At 37.4% G+C, this 17,736-nt stretch overlaps 2 protein-coding genes across 3 annotated transcripts; one reads left to right on the top strand and one right to left on the bottom strand.

Annotated features, from left to right (window-relative positions):
* Positions 1 to 3,259: 3,259 nt before the first annotated feature.
* On the bottom strand, positions 3,260 to 10,134 carry LOC135471267 (R3H domain-containing protein 4-like). Of its 2 annotated transcripts, XM_064750429.1 has the most exons (7): positions 10,000 to 10,134; positions 8,031 to 8,203; positions 6,960 to 7,075; positions 6,443 to 6,611; positions 5,455 to 5,540; positions 4,722 to 4,863; positions 3,260 to 4,206 (listed from the first exon to the last, which is right to left on the bottom strand). In XM_064750429.1, the coding sequence occupies exons 1-7, from the start codon at positions 10,059 to 10,061 to the stop codon at positions 4,103 to 4,105; spliced, it is 852 nt and encodes a 283-aa protein (XP_064606499.1). In that variant the 5' UTR covers positions 10,062 to 10,134; the 3' UTR covers positions 3,260 to 4,102. The 2 variants fall into 2 exon arrangements, 1 of the variants encoding a protein (XP_064606499.1); XR_010444423.1 differs by lacking the exon at positions 3,260 to 4,206 and having other exon boundaries at positions 4,802 to 4,863; positions 6,205 to 6,611.
* Positions 10,135 to 10,400: 266 nt separating this feature from the next.
* LOC135471677 (3-hydroxyacyl-thioester dehydratase X-like) lies at positions 10,401 to 14,938 on the top strand. Its single transcript, XM_064750990.1, has 5 exons — positions 10,401 to 10,710; positions 11,617 to 11,762; positions 12,379 to 12,630; positions 12,909 to 13,091; positions 14,286 to 14,938. The coding sequence occupies exons 1-5, from the start codon at positions 10,403 to 10,405 to the stop codon at positions 14,462 to 14,464; spliced, it is 1,068 nt and encodes a 355-aa protein (XP_064607060.1). The 5' UTR covers positions 10,401 to 10,402; the 3' UTR covers positions 14,465 to 14,938.
* Positions 14,939 to 17,736: the final 2,798 nt, after the last annotated feature.

The raw sequence follows: 17,736 nt of genomic DNA, 5'->3' as shown, positions 1-17,736 counted from the left end.
TATGTAGTATAGATTTAAATTTTCACCATTTTTAAACTTATGACCATGCATGTCATAGGCATAAATAAATCAGCAAATGTCTCACTTTGTCAGACATTTTAGAGATCATGGAGTGGTATGTAATGATTTTATTCTCCATTTCCATTGTCAATAAAACTCACCTGAACTTCAATGTGCGGTTTGTTTTAATTTTAGCAAAATGACAGAGCTTGACTTCAAATACTGCTGGTGATCAAGTGCTTCATTTTACAGACTCAGGAGGACTTGTGATACCTACGAAATATTGATGAAAAAAAAAAAAAAAAAAATAGAATGTGAACTTTGCTCTGCACAGTATTGGTGCTTAAAATTTCTTGTCGAGCAAACAAGACACCTTGCTTCAATTCAAAGCCCAGTCAAGCAGTAGACTATAAAATTGGCAAATTAACACTGTTACTTCCGTACTTGATATTCTTCACGAGGAAAAAAAGGCCAAGTACTGATTGACTTCTATATTGTACGCCACTGTTATTAAGGTCGTCATGATGATGATTAGTCCACAGGACGTGTGTGGACGTTCACCAAGTCTAATGGTCATTTGAGACCACGTGTGTTCCATCAATATGTTGTGCATATCTATACATGTATGTCACATGAGAAAGTTTAACAGTAACTATCCAGAGGTTGGTGGTTTTTGCCAGTACTCTTGTTTCCCCCATCCTTAAATTGATAACTATTTGTATAAGGGAAACATTCTTGAAAATGGTGTCAAACAATAACACCATTGTTGTTGAGAGTAAATCTTCTGGGGCTGTACTCGACAGTTTAAGTGCATGATGACGTCCTCGACTTTATGCACTATGCCTTAGTAGCTTAGAAAGTTTATGATTTGTTTACAAGGCAGTGAAAGGTGTGGCATCACACTGCCCACCAACTCGGCGTCCTGATGTGGCACATATGATAGCATGATGACACATGTCAACAACAACAAAAAGCTATCAGCCCTGATAGCACAGTCGATAGAGCGCCTGCTTTGGGAGCGGTAGATCCAGGGTCAATCCTGGGTCGAGTCACACCTAAGACCTTAAAAGAGGAAGTTTTAAGTGAGCGATTACCTGGGGTTTAACGTTGTACTTAACAATTTTCCAGTCATATGACGACAAAGGAATTCTTAGAGTGTATGTAATGTGCCTCCTTGTTGCAGGACAGGTTTCCACCGCTCTTTTATCTAGTGGTGCTTCACTGAGACGCCATACCGGAGACAAGTAAGCCGGAGGAAGTTGTAACTTCCTCTCCTGGCATTCGGCATGAAGGGGATAGTGCAACAACTGGTTGACTCGTATCGGTATAATGGCTCAGGCGGGGCGGCTTACTTGCCTTCAATAAGGCGTTTCAGTGAAGCACTCACTCTCTCACTAACTCAATAAAAATGCTCAACACATGGTTTACATGTATAAACTAGGCAGCAATGATCAGGAAGTATCCACAACGTTTCATGAAAATTCATGGGAGAGAAATAGGAGAAAATTGGAAATGTGACGGCCTGATTTAAAATTCGGGCTAAATAAATGGTTTAAAGGGCAATAACTGGAAATAATTGATGTGGTGCAACCCAAACAGCATATTCACATCCTCAAATGTTCTTTGTTATGACAAGATGAAAAATCAAATTGTAGGTGGGGAAGTGTAAACAAGGATTTCAGACCTGTCTACAAACACCCATTCTATGCTTAATGAGTGACTGAACTCGGGAAATAATTGGAGATGTGTCGGCAAGGTATTAATAATCGACAGACGAGCAGGCAGACAGACAACCTCATCGCTAAATCTCGCAGCCGTACGTGAGAAGGTGTCAGTAACCTGCGGATGGTGGCGAGTTTCCCCATGGGCTCAGCCCGATTTCCTCAAAAGTCTGCTCTCATTTTTCATGGGACCATGGTGATGACAAGCGGTCCACAACACTCTTTGTGGCCTTCCACACACTCCGCGTTCATCCACCACCACTTGTTTTCCACAAATGTGTTATGGCACATATGCATTTGTTTGTCACACACATGAAAGCATGTCAGTAACTTGCCAAAGGTTGGTGGTTTAACCATGTTCCTTCACCCTGCAAAACTAATTGCCATCGCATAAGTGAAAAGCTCCTGAGTATTTAGCGAATAAAAAATTGACTTAGAATTTGATCTACAAAGTTGATCTACAACAGAATAAGTTTAAGTTAAGTACCATCTTAAAAATAAAGTATATGGAAAAAATGCCTGAAACCAAAAGTGAGCTAGGGTGCAAAAGTGGACAAAAACAGCCATACTGTAATTCTTCAACCTTTTCCCCATACCACTGTATAACCCCATACCATTGTATAACGCCATACCATTGTGTAACCCCATACCATTGTGCAGTCCCAAACCTTGTTTCGTACCATGTCAGATTTGACAAGGTACAAAACAGCATTCAGCAGTATTGGCTTACACAACAAACATGAATATGAAGGTGTTAAAGTATATTCTACCCCAAAAAATGAAGAAAATGTGACAAAAACAGTATATTTCATGCTGCCGTTCTCTTTCTCGCCCTCTGCTGAGGTCATGTATTTCAGACCAATCAACGGCAAGCTTATTCCATTGCTAGATATTTCAAAGCTGCGCATGTATGATGTTGTCTCATTGAGTGATGTAGGAATATAAAATTGCACTGTACACGCATTATGACTTCACCCTGCTGAGTTCATATTGGAACATCATGAAACAGGTGTTCCCTTTTCCATCTGGGTGTAAAATATCATGTAAAAAAAGGTGAGATATCTATAAACTGTGCGAAATAACACTTTCATCACTATAGGAAATTTTGATAGTTCACCTTAAAAAATCACAAGAGCAAATGTAACAAGTAAACAACCTGTTACAAATTCTTATATTTGTAGACATACATGGCAAGAAATGACACTACTTAGGGGAGGTAAACATACCAGCCTGTGTGTTGCGTAACACACTTGATGTTGTTTGAAAGGTCATCTTTATTTAATATGTATATTTGCACATGGCTCACAACTAACAGTGGGGCAGAATAAGTAATCGTACTCCAAGATCTTTTTTACTTGTAGTCTATACACTGAGGTGCTTCATAAGCATCATGTATTTGCCCATGGGAATGACAGTCTTCTCATGTTTAATATGAAATTAAAGTGAGACTGACTAGAATGTATGGCTTGCTCAATGCTCAGTTACCAAGCATCAGTCCCAAATTATTGATGAAAAGTGAAAATACATACAATGTTTATACGAGAAACTTTATTTCAGATAATGTGCTGAATTGTTTTAATATTAAGAAAAGTTGTATTGAATCCATACAGCAATAATTTCATAACAACCCTCAACAACCTAGAAAACAAACGTGAATTTCAACTCAACAGTACACCAATTTGCTGTTGTATGTACACTACATGTAATAATGAAAGGTAAAGAGTTAATACACTCAACACTGAGGTGTAGTTGAAATCAACTAGATTGTAAATATCAAAATATTTTACAATTTGCCTACAACGACAATTCATGGAAATACTGGAGACAGTAAAAACGATCATACACAGGTTGATGGCAGATATTTCTAAGTACAACTGCTAAAACCTGTCTAGTCATCCCCTTGACATTTACATCAGAATCACATGACAAATGTTCAACAGAAAATCCAAACATTGAAAAAAAAAGACAAAATAGTTATATTTTAGCTGTTATACCTCTAGAGTATCACAGTGTAAACACTTGAGATAACAAATATACAGGGAGCTGAACTTATGTTAAAAATAAAACACTCTCTAACACAAAAAAAAGAATCTGATAATACATTTCAGCATTGTAAAACCAATGCCAAGCATTCAATTGAATATCATTATCAAGTATGTTCTAAATAATAAAAGTGCTCCTGGATCTACATGTGAAATAACAACTCAATATTGGTTTATGTATATGTGTATTAATACATATGTACAGTGATACCTAGCAGAAGTTAAACCGTCCTTCTTTTATCCTGGCAGCTCATAACAGACAACGATCACCAATGATGGGACCACAAGGTTACCAGATAAACATTTTACTGGGTACAGATATTCTTCTGATTCCTCTGGTCACGACAACTCCTCAATGTACTGCGTTAGTGGCACATCTGGGGCGTTAAAGGTCTCATGTTTGTTTTCCACCTGAGTTAGTCGAACTTCCTCATGGTCATAACCTGAAACACGAACAGCCAACTTAGCATCAGACAAGTGTAATAACACGTGCAGAAGGATATATATATTTATATATTATCGTAGATTTGTAAGTCTTTTATTGTGTCATGTGAAAAAAAAAAAAAATTCATCCCCATTAAACTATTCAAGGAACATGATCAGCTTTTCTTAAATAATATAAAAACACTCTTTATCTAAATTTGAAACCAGTTTGGGTAAGTTTATCACATGAGAGATAAAATGTTCATTAATATTCATTATCCAACATAGAGCTATGAATATGTTGTGTCAAAGAGGGTTAAATAGTTGCATACTGTAAAATCTGTCCTCCTCCACACGACATTTATTCATGGATTTAAATCCATTGCTTTCATGTCTACGTAATGATGCTTAAATAGAATAATGGGATATATCGTGGGGAGATAACTCTCTTCTCTGAATGGACAATAGTGGGTAAATGTGTAAATAAGTTGGAATATAACAGTGTGATAAATGTAGTAAAACAGAGTTGCCTTACTTCGTGAGGACAGATCTAGATATTGACAGAGGGCATGAAGTAACATCCTCTCATAGCTACTGGGTATCTCGGACACATAGACGGACGATGGCCACTCGGAGAAAAATGACACCACATCTGCCTCCAGACCTGCCAAAGTTCCCTGCACACACAATACAATTTCTTCAGAGATCGCCATTATTCATATACAAAATAGTACATAGAGAAATAATCAATTCTCAAAAAATGTCTGCCATGACAAACATTGCATCAGCCTGCCTGCCTTTATTTTCCTCACACAAAAGCCATGTAGAGTAACCTGCCTTTAGCAAGGAGGTCTCCCCATGTTATAGAGACATCATACCACTTTCCTTCAGGGAGTTCACAAATTTTCAGCTCCTCACCTTTCTCCATTGTTAACCTACACTTTTACAAATTTTTTTTTCAGACACCCATGCTAGAGTAAATGTGATAAAAATAATAATTTTTATTATAATTTTTAAAATAATAATTTAGATGATAATTTTTACAATCTACAATAAAAGAGTTCCAACTTGTGACAGTTAAAATCTGCATCCTGCTGAAAGGTGCAGTAACCTGTGTCAGATTGGCTGCAAAAGATTTTGACATCAGATACAGCTACTTTGTGTGATAAAAATGAGGAATGTTTGTCAATTGCCTTTACGAAAGTTAAAAGGCAGCAAATGTGATAGTGGAATAAGTGGATTCTATGTAAAGGTTTCTGTGAATTTACCTTAGGAAGATGTCGTTTCCGCAGCAGAGTACGAAACTTAGCGTCAATCCTGGCAAAGCATTCTTCAGCACTAAAGGCTGGGTGGCCTGTGAATAAAACACATATACTTCGTACATACTTAGGAAAATGTCACATTGTGGATAGTAAGAAAGGCATTAGTCTCAAGTAATATTCTTTTAAATATGATTTGGCTTTCAATTACTTTAACTTATTTAATAATCTGATTGGTTTTTTTACACCATACTTAACAACACTTCACTTATATGACAGCCAGAATTACAGTGGGAGGAAACTGGGCAGAGCCTGGCAGGATACCCACGAACATTTGTCAGCTGATGGCAGACCTTCCCACATACAACCGAGAGGATCCTGAAGTTGGTTGAAAGTTGGTCCTAAAGTTAAGCCAGGCTTAAATCTTAATACAGTCTTGGCCCAATGCAAAACTAATGCCACTTTAGTCCAGAATGAAGTTAATACCGGGCTCAGCTGGCATTACACTTTTGAGCAAAAGAGCCCTGGGCCGTTGTGCTGCACAACCACACTAACAACCATGCCACGGAGGCCCTACATTAAATAGATCAGAAAATTAAGATTGACCATCAAATGATGTTTCCATTGCAGAGTGTCATAATTGTAACCATCGCAAAATTCATACATTTCCCTCAGATTTATCTCACTTTTACAACTTTACCCACCTCATCTCATCTCTAAACTCAAACAGAATAAGGCAATTAAAAAACACGTGTATACCTGTTATTAAGCTGAAGGTAAGGCATGTTGCCCCACCCTTGCAGTCTCAAGCTGCTGACAGCCTGTGACAGAAGAGGATTTAAACCCAGAGACAAGAGCCTGTTATTTGACACTGCTGGTACCCTCCACCCAGAACCCTCCCTGAGAGTTGCTAGTGACATGGTCACACAGGGGAGATCACTCTGTAGGTAGAGCCTCAGAGGACACTCCCCAGCCATGCGGTAGCTTGTCAACATACCGGCTCTACTATCTGGTATCTCCTCCCATTTATCATTACTCAATCTCTCTGAGTTGTCAGAGGAAGATTTCCCCTCCACTGTCATCTTCTTCATGGCTCTCCGACCACTTCCCTCACGGATGATGGCCTGCTGCTCTTCCTCAGAGCTGTTGAGGAAATTGTTCCAGGCCTATAAACGAAAGAATTAGAACATATTCTCACCTTAAAGGTGAACTGGTAAGATTTTTGATCTGAAACTGAAAGTTATCAGAGTAAACACACAGTGATTCTGTTACTCTGTATATGTGTATTTTGTGTGTATCTGTGTTCAATCTCCACAGTCTACACACAAGTTTTCATACAAATCTCCAAAACTGGATTTTAAAAATTTTATAAGAAAACAAAAATAATGACAGAACAGTTCATGGATATTTTCTCTTGAAATCTACCACTCAAATACTGGATATGGGATGCATCTTTTCCTGGCATCATCAAACTACAATAATAATATGAGGTGGTAAATTTGAGAATTCCTGACCTTCATCTTTTCTCTCTCCATGAACAACTCGGCAAACACAGACATGCTGGGTTCAAAGATACTGCTTAAGTCAAACTCCAGATCTTCCTTTTCCACCAAGCCTAAAATGCTGCGTACTGAAATACAGATACAACAGCTTGTTGTAAGAATTAATAGACAAAACAAGCATGAAGGGCGTATGAAAAGCTACTGTAGGTACAATATGGAACCTTATGTACAAAGCATATATAGGTCATGTTAATTCTAACTACCAAAGCAACACATCTATACCAGATCATTTTCATACACAGGCCCTGAGATCACAAAGCAATCTTAGCCTTATGTCAAAATTTCAGTCATTAATCTTGGTATGTTCCTTTCTGTTATTTTAGCTCAAATTTGTTTTACTATAACTCACCCAGAATTTGCATTGTCAAGCAATATTTTGAAAGAATTTTGAAGTAATTTGAAATTTTGATCATTTGAAAGTCTGGGATCACAGCTTTGTGATCGCGGCAGCCAGAAGTATTTAAACATATCAACACTGATCCATGAGGACGCTTGCAAAACATTTGCTCATATTTCAACATCTGACAGTTGCTTGATGCCATGCTCAAGAATTTTTCACCTATAGAAAGGCGGTTAGTTTTAAAGGATTAGGATGGAGGAAGCCTGAATGGCCAATGTTTGGGAAGATACCAGTGAACTTTCCCCATGCGTACACATGTGCAGACATTATTGGCGGAGGACAAGGCTTCAAACCTCAACTCCCCCCCCCCCAACAACACACACCCCACAAAATACATCAGACTTCACAAACAGCCATGCACAAGTGTCATCTACCACTTATTGTCACCAAGACCCCAACATGCAGTGAGACCAGGGAAATATTCATGTACACATATTTTTTATATAAAATCAATGCCTGACAAATCTTAATCTCATTGCTGTATTCACACCTTTCATCTGATATCCTGCCAGCAGGGAATGATTTTAACTTACAGTGTAAGTGACTCAATAGGAAAAGCAGTAAACTGGTGTGTTACAGATACATACACTTATATACAGTATAGACGAACGGAGTAGCCTTACAGTTTTCCACCCTTCTCGCCTGTTTGACATTCAGCTTGCGCCTGCCCCCTGTGTCCATAGAGTGCACATCAGTGTAATCTCTCATTTTGTAGCTACGAGAGCGGCTCTTCCCGTGTTTCTTAGGTTTCTGTTCTTGTGCTGCTGTTTCTTCCTCAGCCTCCTCAGGGGACAACCTGAAAGAAACACATGTCCACACTGAAACTTGGTCTTGGAAAACAAAACAACACTGTAGTGAAGTCAGACAAAATTACCATAAGAGTTCCCAAAAATGAACATACATTTGCATACAATGAAATAAAGGGGCCTTACTGGCTCATTAGATATTTTTGTTCTTGCTGCACAGTATCAGCACTGCTACCTCGAATCAAACTCTAGCTTCTTTGTCTGCAGCAACAACTCAAAAGGTATCATATGAAACTTTGGTTTCATCAACCTATACACCTGACTGCTGTATGAAATATATAAATAGAATCCGAATGTCTGGAATACTCCCCTTCAATCCTCAACATTTCCAAAAGTCAAAAAAAGAAAACTAAGAAAACCTTCAAAAAAATGATGTTTAGTTTGGCTTCACATAGATTGTTTCATGTTCCATTTCCGCTAGGTATTGATTGCACTACTGGCACATATAGTTTGAATGGAGAAATTCAATCAAAAGAATAAAGTATACAAGAAAATCCCTTATTGCACTAAGACAAGTATGAAAACAATTATGAAAATAATTACCCAATTGCTATTAAACTTAAGCATGCACGAATAGGCACAGCAACTTGGGAGGAGATGCATAGACTAAATGATGTCAACAGACAAATGGACAGATATTTCTTGCAGACAGGCATCTCATGTTTCTCTTTACTGGTGACTAAACTAAAGAATATTACTATTTTAACTAATTAGGTCCATATTTTATGCTGACTATACTCAAGAATATTATATTTCACTCATATTACCATTTCAGATTCTAGTTACGGAAACTGGGAAGTCAGAGAGGAAGATCAACTCTACTGTTTTGTAATTGAAAGAAAAAATAACACTGGTTTACAATGAAATTGTGACTGCATTGATTATCATGAACAATGAGTCCTGAAAAAAGAACACCACGCTTCACTGAACTGAGTGACAGTTTGCGCAGGGCTCAGCTCTCCAGATCTGACAACTGTGACAAGTATATTGTGTAAACAGACATACAATGTGTATAATGTAACATGTGGCATTTAGATGTAAAACTCTAACATGGTATCACATTGCATGTATTTCAGTTCAATTAAATTAATCCACCATTTTTAGCACTTTCCAATATTTACTAAACATCAGAAACCGACGATACTTCTTCGTCAATGTTTAAATTTAATTGAACTAACTCCCACTTAGCTGTATTTTATAACAAAATATGAAATCTGAAGTCTACATCTATATAAACACATACATAATCCCTGTAGCATAGGCTCTATGTGTAATAGTTGCAGATTAAATTTAGTTGTGACTTGCCTTTAGTTGTGAAATGTGTATGTTGTACTTGAAGTGCCTGTGCTGGCGGTCGTAACCACAAACTTAAGGATAGAAGAAATTAACACACAACATACCTTCTTTTAATACAATAATAATAATAATGATAATAATAGGGCTGTTGTGAATATTGGTTTACCAAATAATCAATCAATTGGTCCTCACATAAGGTCACTATCTTAATATGTTAACGATTGTTGATGTGAATGGTCAGTTTATGAAAGTCACTCTGAGTATAACCGTGTCATCTGAAACATCGGTGATTCTAGCCACACGAATGCGGATCAACAGATAAGGTAGTAATCTGTTAAATCTGCTGTCAGCTTCACCCGTGGAACTACCGTGATTCAAGTCTAGGTCTATCTCCCCCAAAGGAATCGCTGAGTGTGAAGAAATCTTCTAGCAACGAAATGCATGATAGATGTTGGCTTAATAAATATGCGTAATCAGTGAACATACTTACTCTAGTTGATCATCAATTAGGCCATTGAAAAACAGCTCTCGGTTGTTTCTTGTGACACCCATAATGAGAAACCATTAACAACTTTGTCGCCCGCCTCGGTTATTGCATATGCAAAGCCACTTACATGGAATGATGACAGATGAAAGCTGTGCCAAAATTTGAAACTGAAATATTGAAACGGAAAAAGTCGGTTATCGTGGGGTTTTGATAGATATATATATATTATTTTTGCTTTTATTAAAAATTGTTGATTCTCATACTTAATGACAAAAAACAGCATATTTTTTCACTATGAAACCGTGCTAAACGATTACACATATATGACATATTTGAATGCCGTGTTCAGTCCGTTTCCGTTTTTATCCTGTCTGAGTTTTCACAAGCCTACGAGAACTCTTCAAAAATGATATATGTGGAAATCATTGTTATGATTGTAGGCGCATTTCTTGCTTTTTTCTTTGCACTTTGGTACAGTAGTTGTTTCGAAGACTTCAAAGACAGCTATACCTATAATGATAAACCTAGTCTGTTGTGCATTTTTACAAAAGGATTGATTTTAAGCCTAAAAAGGAAGCAAGGTCGTCTCTACCGAGAAGGTGGCAAATTTGGATTGAGGCTCTCGAGCGTGGGCTCGAAAGACAGTACGGCGAATAGCGTTTCGTCGACTGGCATAAGGCCCAAACGAGCAAATATAGTGTTTAAGGATTGTAGGTGTGTAGGTATTAATGATTACAGCTCTATTTGATACAACGTTTCAAATAATCAAAAACAAACAAACAACAAATTCAATGAAATAAAGAACTGACAGAGTTGTTGGATTAATAGACAAACTGAAGATCAAAGTAGCAAATTTTGGAAGGAAAGAAAAAAACATTACTACCAGAAGTTAGGCAGATTTTTCTGGATTATTTTGTGTGATAAGTGGATTATTTTAGATTTACTTGTGATTCAAACCTACGCCCTAGACAGTGTGTTTAGCAGCAGTGGTAATGGCTTTATATTTATGTAGTCACCATTGATGCTAATAATCTTTCTGGGATGGAAGCATTATTTAATGGCAGTTGCTTTAAGATGATATATGTTTGTTCCCCATGCATCTTCCAGAATAGCCTGAACAATACATGCGCATGGAGCTTGTCATTGTGCCAGATTATCTCCCCTGGTGTACTTCAAGTTTGGCTCACTGAAGTCGCACACAATACACAATGGCCTGTGTATACATGTATATATATGTAGACATTTTTGCTTATGCCATGAACAGCTTGTGTTAAGTTTGAGCTGATTCTTGTTGAAACTGAAGCTGTTAGATATTGATGGGAGATTCATAGCTCATTGTTTACCTTTTTCATTTTACTTTGAATTAATGGATCTATATGGTTAACTAATCTAATTTCTACAATGTAAAAGCGAACACTACAGGTTAAAAATGGTGAAATTTTCTCATGGCTAAATAGATTTAAAAGTATCACACAGTAGAGCATGCTTTTTTTGTCACAAGGTAGGTGCAAGTACTTAATAAAAAAGTACTGCTGGGTATTTTTTACCGGTAGCAAAAAATTAACTGTTCAATTAGGGCATAAACTGAGCATGTAAAAGAAATGAGTTTTCTGATTTTAGGTTGAACCCAGCTAAACTTCAGGAATACCGGAAAGTTTGTGGAGATACGGAGTCTGTTTCTGTCCCATTAATGTATATGGAATGTTTGTTTACAAGGCCTTTGATAACCTTGGCTGTATCATCTAAGAGCCAGTTGGCACCATTGGGTAAGGCTTTGTCATGGACATCAGCTATTGGGCATATTAATAATGATGCCTTGTGCACTATAACTACTGTAAAAACATGTATAGCACACATCTTACCTCAGGTACTAACTCTTCTATAATAGCTGCACTCTTTTTTTTTCTTTAATTATTTTATTATTGCCAGCATTGTCTGTAGTCACATATAGCAGAATCCTGAATGTGACGCACATATATTACCAAGAAATGTAAATGTAATTTACAAAATAATATATATTTAGTTCTCTGTATTAAACAAATGTGAACATGCTGTAATTCTTTAACCTTTTCGCATGTTTGCAAGGTGTTTATTCAACCATATTCTGATGGTATTTTTCTGTGTTGACTGATAAAATTATACTTCTTGTGCAGCACTTAAATTGGTCAATCCAACCAGTGTAATTTTGTCCTCAAAATCGGATTAAAAATGTGAAGAAATTGCACTGAAAGTTGCTTTTTCATTTGCGGAAATGTTGAGGAATTAGGGTATATGTATTTATGCAAAGTCATGGTTGCTTTAATTCAGTAGGTTGATGAAAGCATTTTGTACCAGGTTATGCTTAAAATTAACACAAACATCGGTTGGCTTGTTATATTTAAGGTCTAATACACATCAAGCAAACAGTAACCATATATGAAAACCTGGATGACCTCCTGACCTTGCCTTTTGACCTGGACACTGAGGTGATGAGGTACAGAGAGGTTGACAGAGGTGTGGAGGCTGACATCAGGCTGCAAGTGTTCAACATGGCAGAGAAATGTGTCTGGGAAGGGGAGACAACTCTGCTGTCCAGAAACCCCAAAGCTCAAAGAAGTGGAGGGCACAGAACTGCTCCTGTTAAGCCTGAGCAAGGTTAGGCTTGTGTCGTATATGTTAGTGTTTCCTGGATTTCTCCACCTGCGTAGTCCCTAAATGTTTTTGACGAATTACAAACCAACTCCTTTTAAAATGACGAGTTGTTTTTACAGCTGTCATCGCTGATGAGGCCAGAAAACTGTACTTTGTGCTGTAAACTCATTTTACACCCCAGAAATACAATTGAAACCATTTTTATGTATCCTTCAATATTTTCACCAATTTTCTCTTGGCTGTGGATGGCACTTTAAGAACAGTATACACATATTGTTCAGGTGGTTTTAACGAGGTAGAGCTAAGCGTCCCTGGGGACACAGGGATCAGATATGCCAAAGCCACTGGGGACTGGAATCCTCACCACCTCTACTCCTGGTCTGCCAAGCTCCTGGGGTACCGACAGCCCATTGCCCACGGCATGTGGACACTAGCCAAGGCACTAGCTGTTATACAGAACTCAGGTAAGCAGGGTTTACCTGTATGTATAATGGGTCGTTAGTTTCTGTGTAATGGCCCAAAATGTAATGTTGGGTTCTTCTTATTGTCCCTTTACTAAATAATGATTTGATTAGCTTTTCTGCATTGATTAACTCCTTAATCTACTTTAATCTTTCTATTACCTGTATACCCTGATTCTTCTAATTTTTTAGAACAGATATTAGTAGTGATGATAGCAAAGAATAACAGTTGTCTCCCTTTTTTTTTTTTTTGAAAAATAAAGATATGAATATCTTGTTCATAAGATCAACTAACCATGTGTAAAAAACTAAATATTACTGCTATGGTTATATTATCATAATAATATCTTTATTTATTGAAGATAGCTCTGTCAATTTACAATGAAGTTCATCTTCCTCAAGGCCTTCACAGAGAAAACAAATATATAGGACACATGTACTGACTGTTTTTTGATCTTGAGCTATTTCATCTATAGAGTTTGATCTGTAAAAAACACCCTTTCAGAGGCACATAAGTCTGTGGATACCAGCACTTTTTTATCTTCTGATAAGAAATGAAGTGGTCATATTAGGTAAATGAATCAGTCCGAATTTAGTAATATGTCATTTTAATTGTCACTAGAAAGCTGAACCTGAAAAGCTGAAAGGGTGAAATATAGTATTTATTCGCAAAAGCTTCTGGGTTTGACTTCAAATTTCTTTCATGACTTGATTAATCATTTTGCCAGTTTCAAAGGTGTTTTGAAGTTTGTTTGAAAGGTAGAATGATATCCTACTGGAAAAATGTAGGTAACATGTATATGACCTTTACTTGCGTCTAAAAATGTTTAGTTTAGCTCGCCTTATGAAGTAAGGAGAGGTATTGTTAGAAGGGGATCCGATGCTGTCGCTGGCAGTGTCGGTGTCGGTGCCCAATTTGGTTCAAGTTTTTGTCCAATCATAGGGTTGCCGTGGCAACCCATAGTACACAGATAGCCAGATAAAGGCTAATATCTGTGTATGACAGTGTCAATCATTCTACTTTTGTTTTGGTTTAGAGGTCAATATTTTATTGTAATACATCACTTGAACATTATGCAGTTTTACAAACTGCTCAATCAGACGAGCTATCAGTATTCCCTGAATGCCTTGTTTTGCAAGTGTTTAAGGCAAATTCAGTAATTCGTGGGTATTCAGGTAAAGTGACCCATGTTACAGGTGGTACCCTTACACTTCCGGTCCATGTAGATGCCAGCTTTAAGAGGCCACTGTTCATGCCAGGTGTCTGTCTGGTCCAGTGCGGTGTCACATCTCCAGCAGTGCGGTGGTTGCGTGTGGTTGACAAGGTTACTGGTGCCCCTCATCTCATTGCCACTGTGACTTTGCTTAAGACATAGGTAACTTTTGGTCGTAGGGAAATTATTGCTTGTGACTGCAGTAACATCCAGATTCATGCTTGCAATCCATTTTGCAGTAAATAAAGGTTATTGTTATATTGAAATTGCTTCGTTTCACATCCCAATCTTTGTGAAAAATCTAATTGGCAGCCCCCTTTTATTTGATTTTGAGAAATTTTTTTACAGCAAATGCCTTCTCTTGCCACAAGTCACGACATACATTTTAGTTAGGCAAAGGAATGAGTTTTGCTGCAGATTTTGGCCAGAAAGTTAACTTTTATGAGGTGCAGTTGTGATCTTCACGGTTTGCCCTTTGTTTTACACTCATATACCTGATCTCTGTGACAGGTAAAAATAATTTTGAATACATCGTTATAAAAGGGTCAGCCAATTAAATGAAGGGTTGTGACTGTCCATGTAAATGCTGTAAATGCAAAACAGTGTGTTGCATGATTGGAATTTCTATTTATTAGTTTATTAATTGAACTACTTCTGTTGTATCATATGCTGTTGATTTTGCTTCAGATGTTAATAAATTCTTAAACAATATTTGATGTGATATTATGTTCCTTTTTTTCTGGATGTTATTGCTTGATCTATTTGCAAAGTTTCTTGTTGTTATTTGTTATTCTACTAACAAATGTGAGTCAGCTGAATTTGACCAATCCTTTTGACTTTCCCTGAGCTGATATTGGTGTGCATGTCACTCACATCTACCCTGAATGACCATAAATTTCGTGCATGACTAACGTGCCCATTTTTTCCTGATTCTGAGAGTTTTATTGAGTTTAGGAAAGTGTTTTGAGGTGTACTTTGAACATGGAGTGATATTCTACAAAATTGTAAGTTTCAGCACCAAAATAAATATTTTGTGACATATATTCGCCTCTAAAAATACACTTTTTGTGGACGAAATTTCAGGTCATTTAGGGTAATTTGAGAGGAGGAGGAGCTGACTGTGATTTAGACAATTTCAATGAGGTAGTGGTACATGAAGTTCTTCAGCTGTGCTCAGTGGTTAACCTGCTGGCACAGCACAATGACTCATGAACCTCTCAGCTTTGGGGTCAGCGGGAGTTAATGAGCAGCTCATGCTGGCTTCCTCTCCAGTCGTACTTGTACGTGGGAAGATCTTTCAGCAACCTTTGTTCAGTAGTGAGTTTTCTGAGAGCTTTGCGCAGTTCCCTCCCACCATAATGCTGGCTGTCGTCATATATGTGAAGTAGATTCAAACTCCTGACCAGTGAGACTCAAATACAGCTTTTGCTAATTTGGCTACGGCTTTAAGTTAGGAGGTGTGTGAGGTAACAAATGGTTGTGATTTATAACAGGCGCACCAGGTTCTTCCACCCGCAGAACAGACCACCAAATGACAAATGCTTGTGTAGGACATTAAAGGCCCATGAAATGAATAAAAAAAAAATTGGTGGAAGTGGTCCAGAAAAAAATATCTTTCCTGACACATGTAGGGGAATTGGCATATACTTGGTTGCATGAGGAGTATGTTTAGGCTGAAAGAATTAAAAATGTTTGAAATACACATTTGTATTATATTCTCACGTGTTGAGATACTAACTTCAAATCCTACTCAGATTTGTCCATGACCAGATCCTTACTTGGAATCCTGCTTGGATGTTGTCATGTCTAGAACCTTACTTGACATCCCACTCAGATTCTTTCCTGACTAGATCCATACTTGACATCCTACTCAGATGTTTGCATGATTAGATCTTTATTTGACATCCTACTCAGATGTTTTCATGATCAGATCCATACTTGACATCCTACAAAGATGTTTTCATGACTAGATCTTTACTTGACATCCTACTCAGATGTTTGCATGACTAGATCCATACTTGACATCCTACACAGATGTTTTCATGACTAGATCCATACTTGACATCATACTCAGATGTTTGCATAACTAGATCCATACTTGACATCCTACTCATACGTTTTCATGACTAGATCCATACTTGACATCATACTCAGATGTTTGCATAACTAGATCCATACTTGACATCATACTCAGATGTTTGCATAACTAGATCCATACTTGACATCTTACTCAGATGTTTGCATAACTAGATCCATACTTGACATCCTACACAGATGTTTTCATGACTAGATCCATACTTGATATCCTACACAGATGTTTTCATGACTAGATCTTTACTTGACATCGTACTCATATGTTTTCATGATTAGATCCATACTTGACATCCTACTCAGATGTTTGCATGACTAGATCTTTACTTGACATTCTACTCAGCTGTTTGCATGACTAGATCCATACTTGACATGCTACTCAGATGTTTGCATGACTAGATCTTTACTTGACATCCTACTCAGATGTTTTCATGACTAGATCCATACTTGACATCCTACACAGATGTTTTCATGACTAGATCCATACTTGACATCCTACACAGATGTTTTCATGACTAGATCCATACTTGACATCCTACTCAGATGTTTGCATGACTAGATCCATACTTGACATCCTACTCATACGTTTTCATGACTAGATCCATACTTGACATCATACTCAGATGTTTGCATAACTAGATCCATATTTGACATCCTACTCATATGTTTTCATGATTAGATCCATACTTGACATCCTACTCAGATGTTTGCAAGACTAGATCTTTACTTGACATTATACTCAGCTGTTTGCATGACTAGATCCATACCTGACATCCTACTCATACGTTTTCATGACTAGATCCATACTTGACATCATACTCAGATGTTTGCATAACTAGATCCATACTTGACATCGTACTCAGATGTTTGCATAACTAGATCCATACTTGACATCTTACTCATATGTTTTCATGACTAGATCCATACTTGACATCCAACTCAGATGTTTGCATGACTAGATCTTTACTTGACATCCTACTCAGATGTTTGCATAACTAGATCGATACTTGACATCTTACTCATATGTTTTCCAGATGGGATTTTTAGTTGACATCCTACACCTAATGCTATCCTGATGAGATCCTTATTTGACATTCAGATGTTTTTCTGATAAGAGCCCACCTTGACACCCTACTAGATATTATCCTGATGAGCTCTTAACTTGACATCTTACTCAGATGTCTTCATGACTAGATCTCTACTTGACATCTTACTCAGATGTGGTCCTGATGAGCTCTTGACTTGACATCAAACTCAGATGTTATCCTGATGAAGTCCTAGCTTGACATCTTACTCAGACGTTGTCCCAATGAGATCTTTTTTAATACTTGACATACTTACAC

The sequence above is a fragment of the Liolophura sinensis genome, chromosome 7, assembly GCF_032854445.1.
Source record: "Liolophura sinensis isolate JHLJ2023 chromosome 7, CUHK_Ljap_v2, whole genome shotgun sequence".
NCBI classification, from domain to species: Eukaryota; Metazoa; Mollusca; class Polyplacophora; order Chitonida; family Chitonidae; genus Liolophura; species Liolophura sinensis.
This window is presented reverse-complemented; position numbering and strand designations above follow the sequence as displayed.

Coding starts and splice junctions, on each gene's coding strand:
- LOC135471677 (XM_064750990.1), top strand. CDS start 10,403: ATGATATATGTGGAAATCATTGTTATGATTGTAGGCGCATTTCTTGCT. Junction 11,763..12,378: donor GAGCCAGTTGGCACCATTGG/GTAAGGCTTTGT, acceptor GTTATATTTAAG/GTCTAATACACATCAAGCAA. Junction 12,631..12,908: donor TCCTGTTAAGCCTGAGCAAG/GTTAGGCTTGTG, acceptor CATATTGTTCAG/GTGGTTTTAACGAGGTAGAG.
- LOC135471267 (XM_064750429.1), bottom strand. CDS start 10,061: ATGGGTGTCACAAGAAACAACCGAGAGCTGTTTTTCAATGGCCTAATT. Junction 8,204..9,999: donor CTAATTGATGATCAACTAGA/GTAAGTATGTTC, acceptor TGTTTCTTTCAG/GTTGTCCCCTGAGGAGGCTG. Junction 4,864..5,454: donor GGAAACGACATCTTCCTAAG/GTAAATTCACAG, acceptor TTGTGTGTGCAG/GGAACTTTGGCAGGTCTGGA.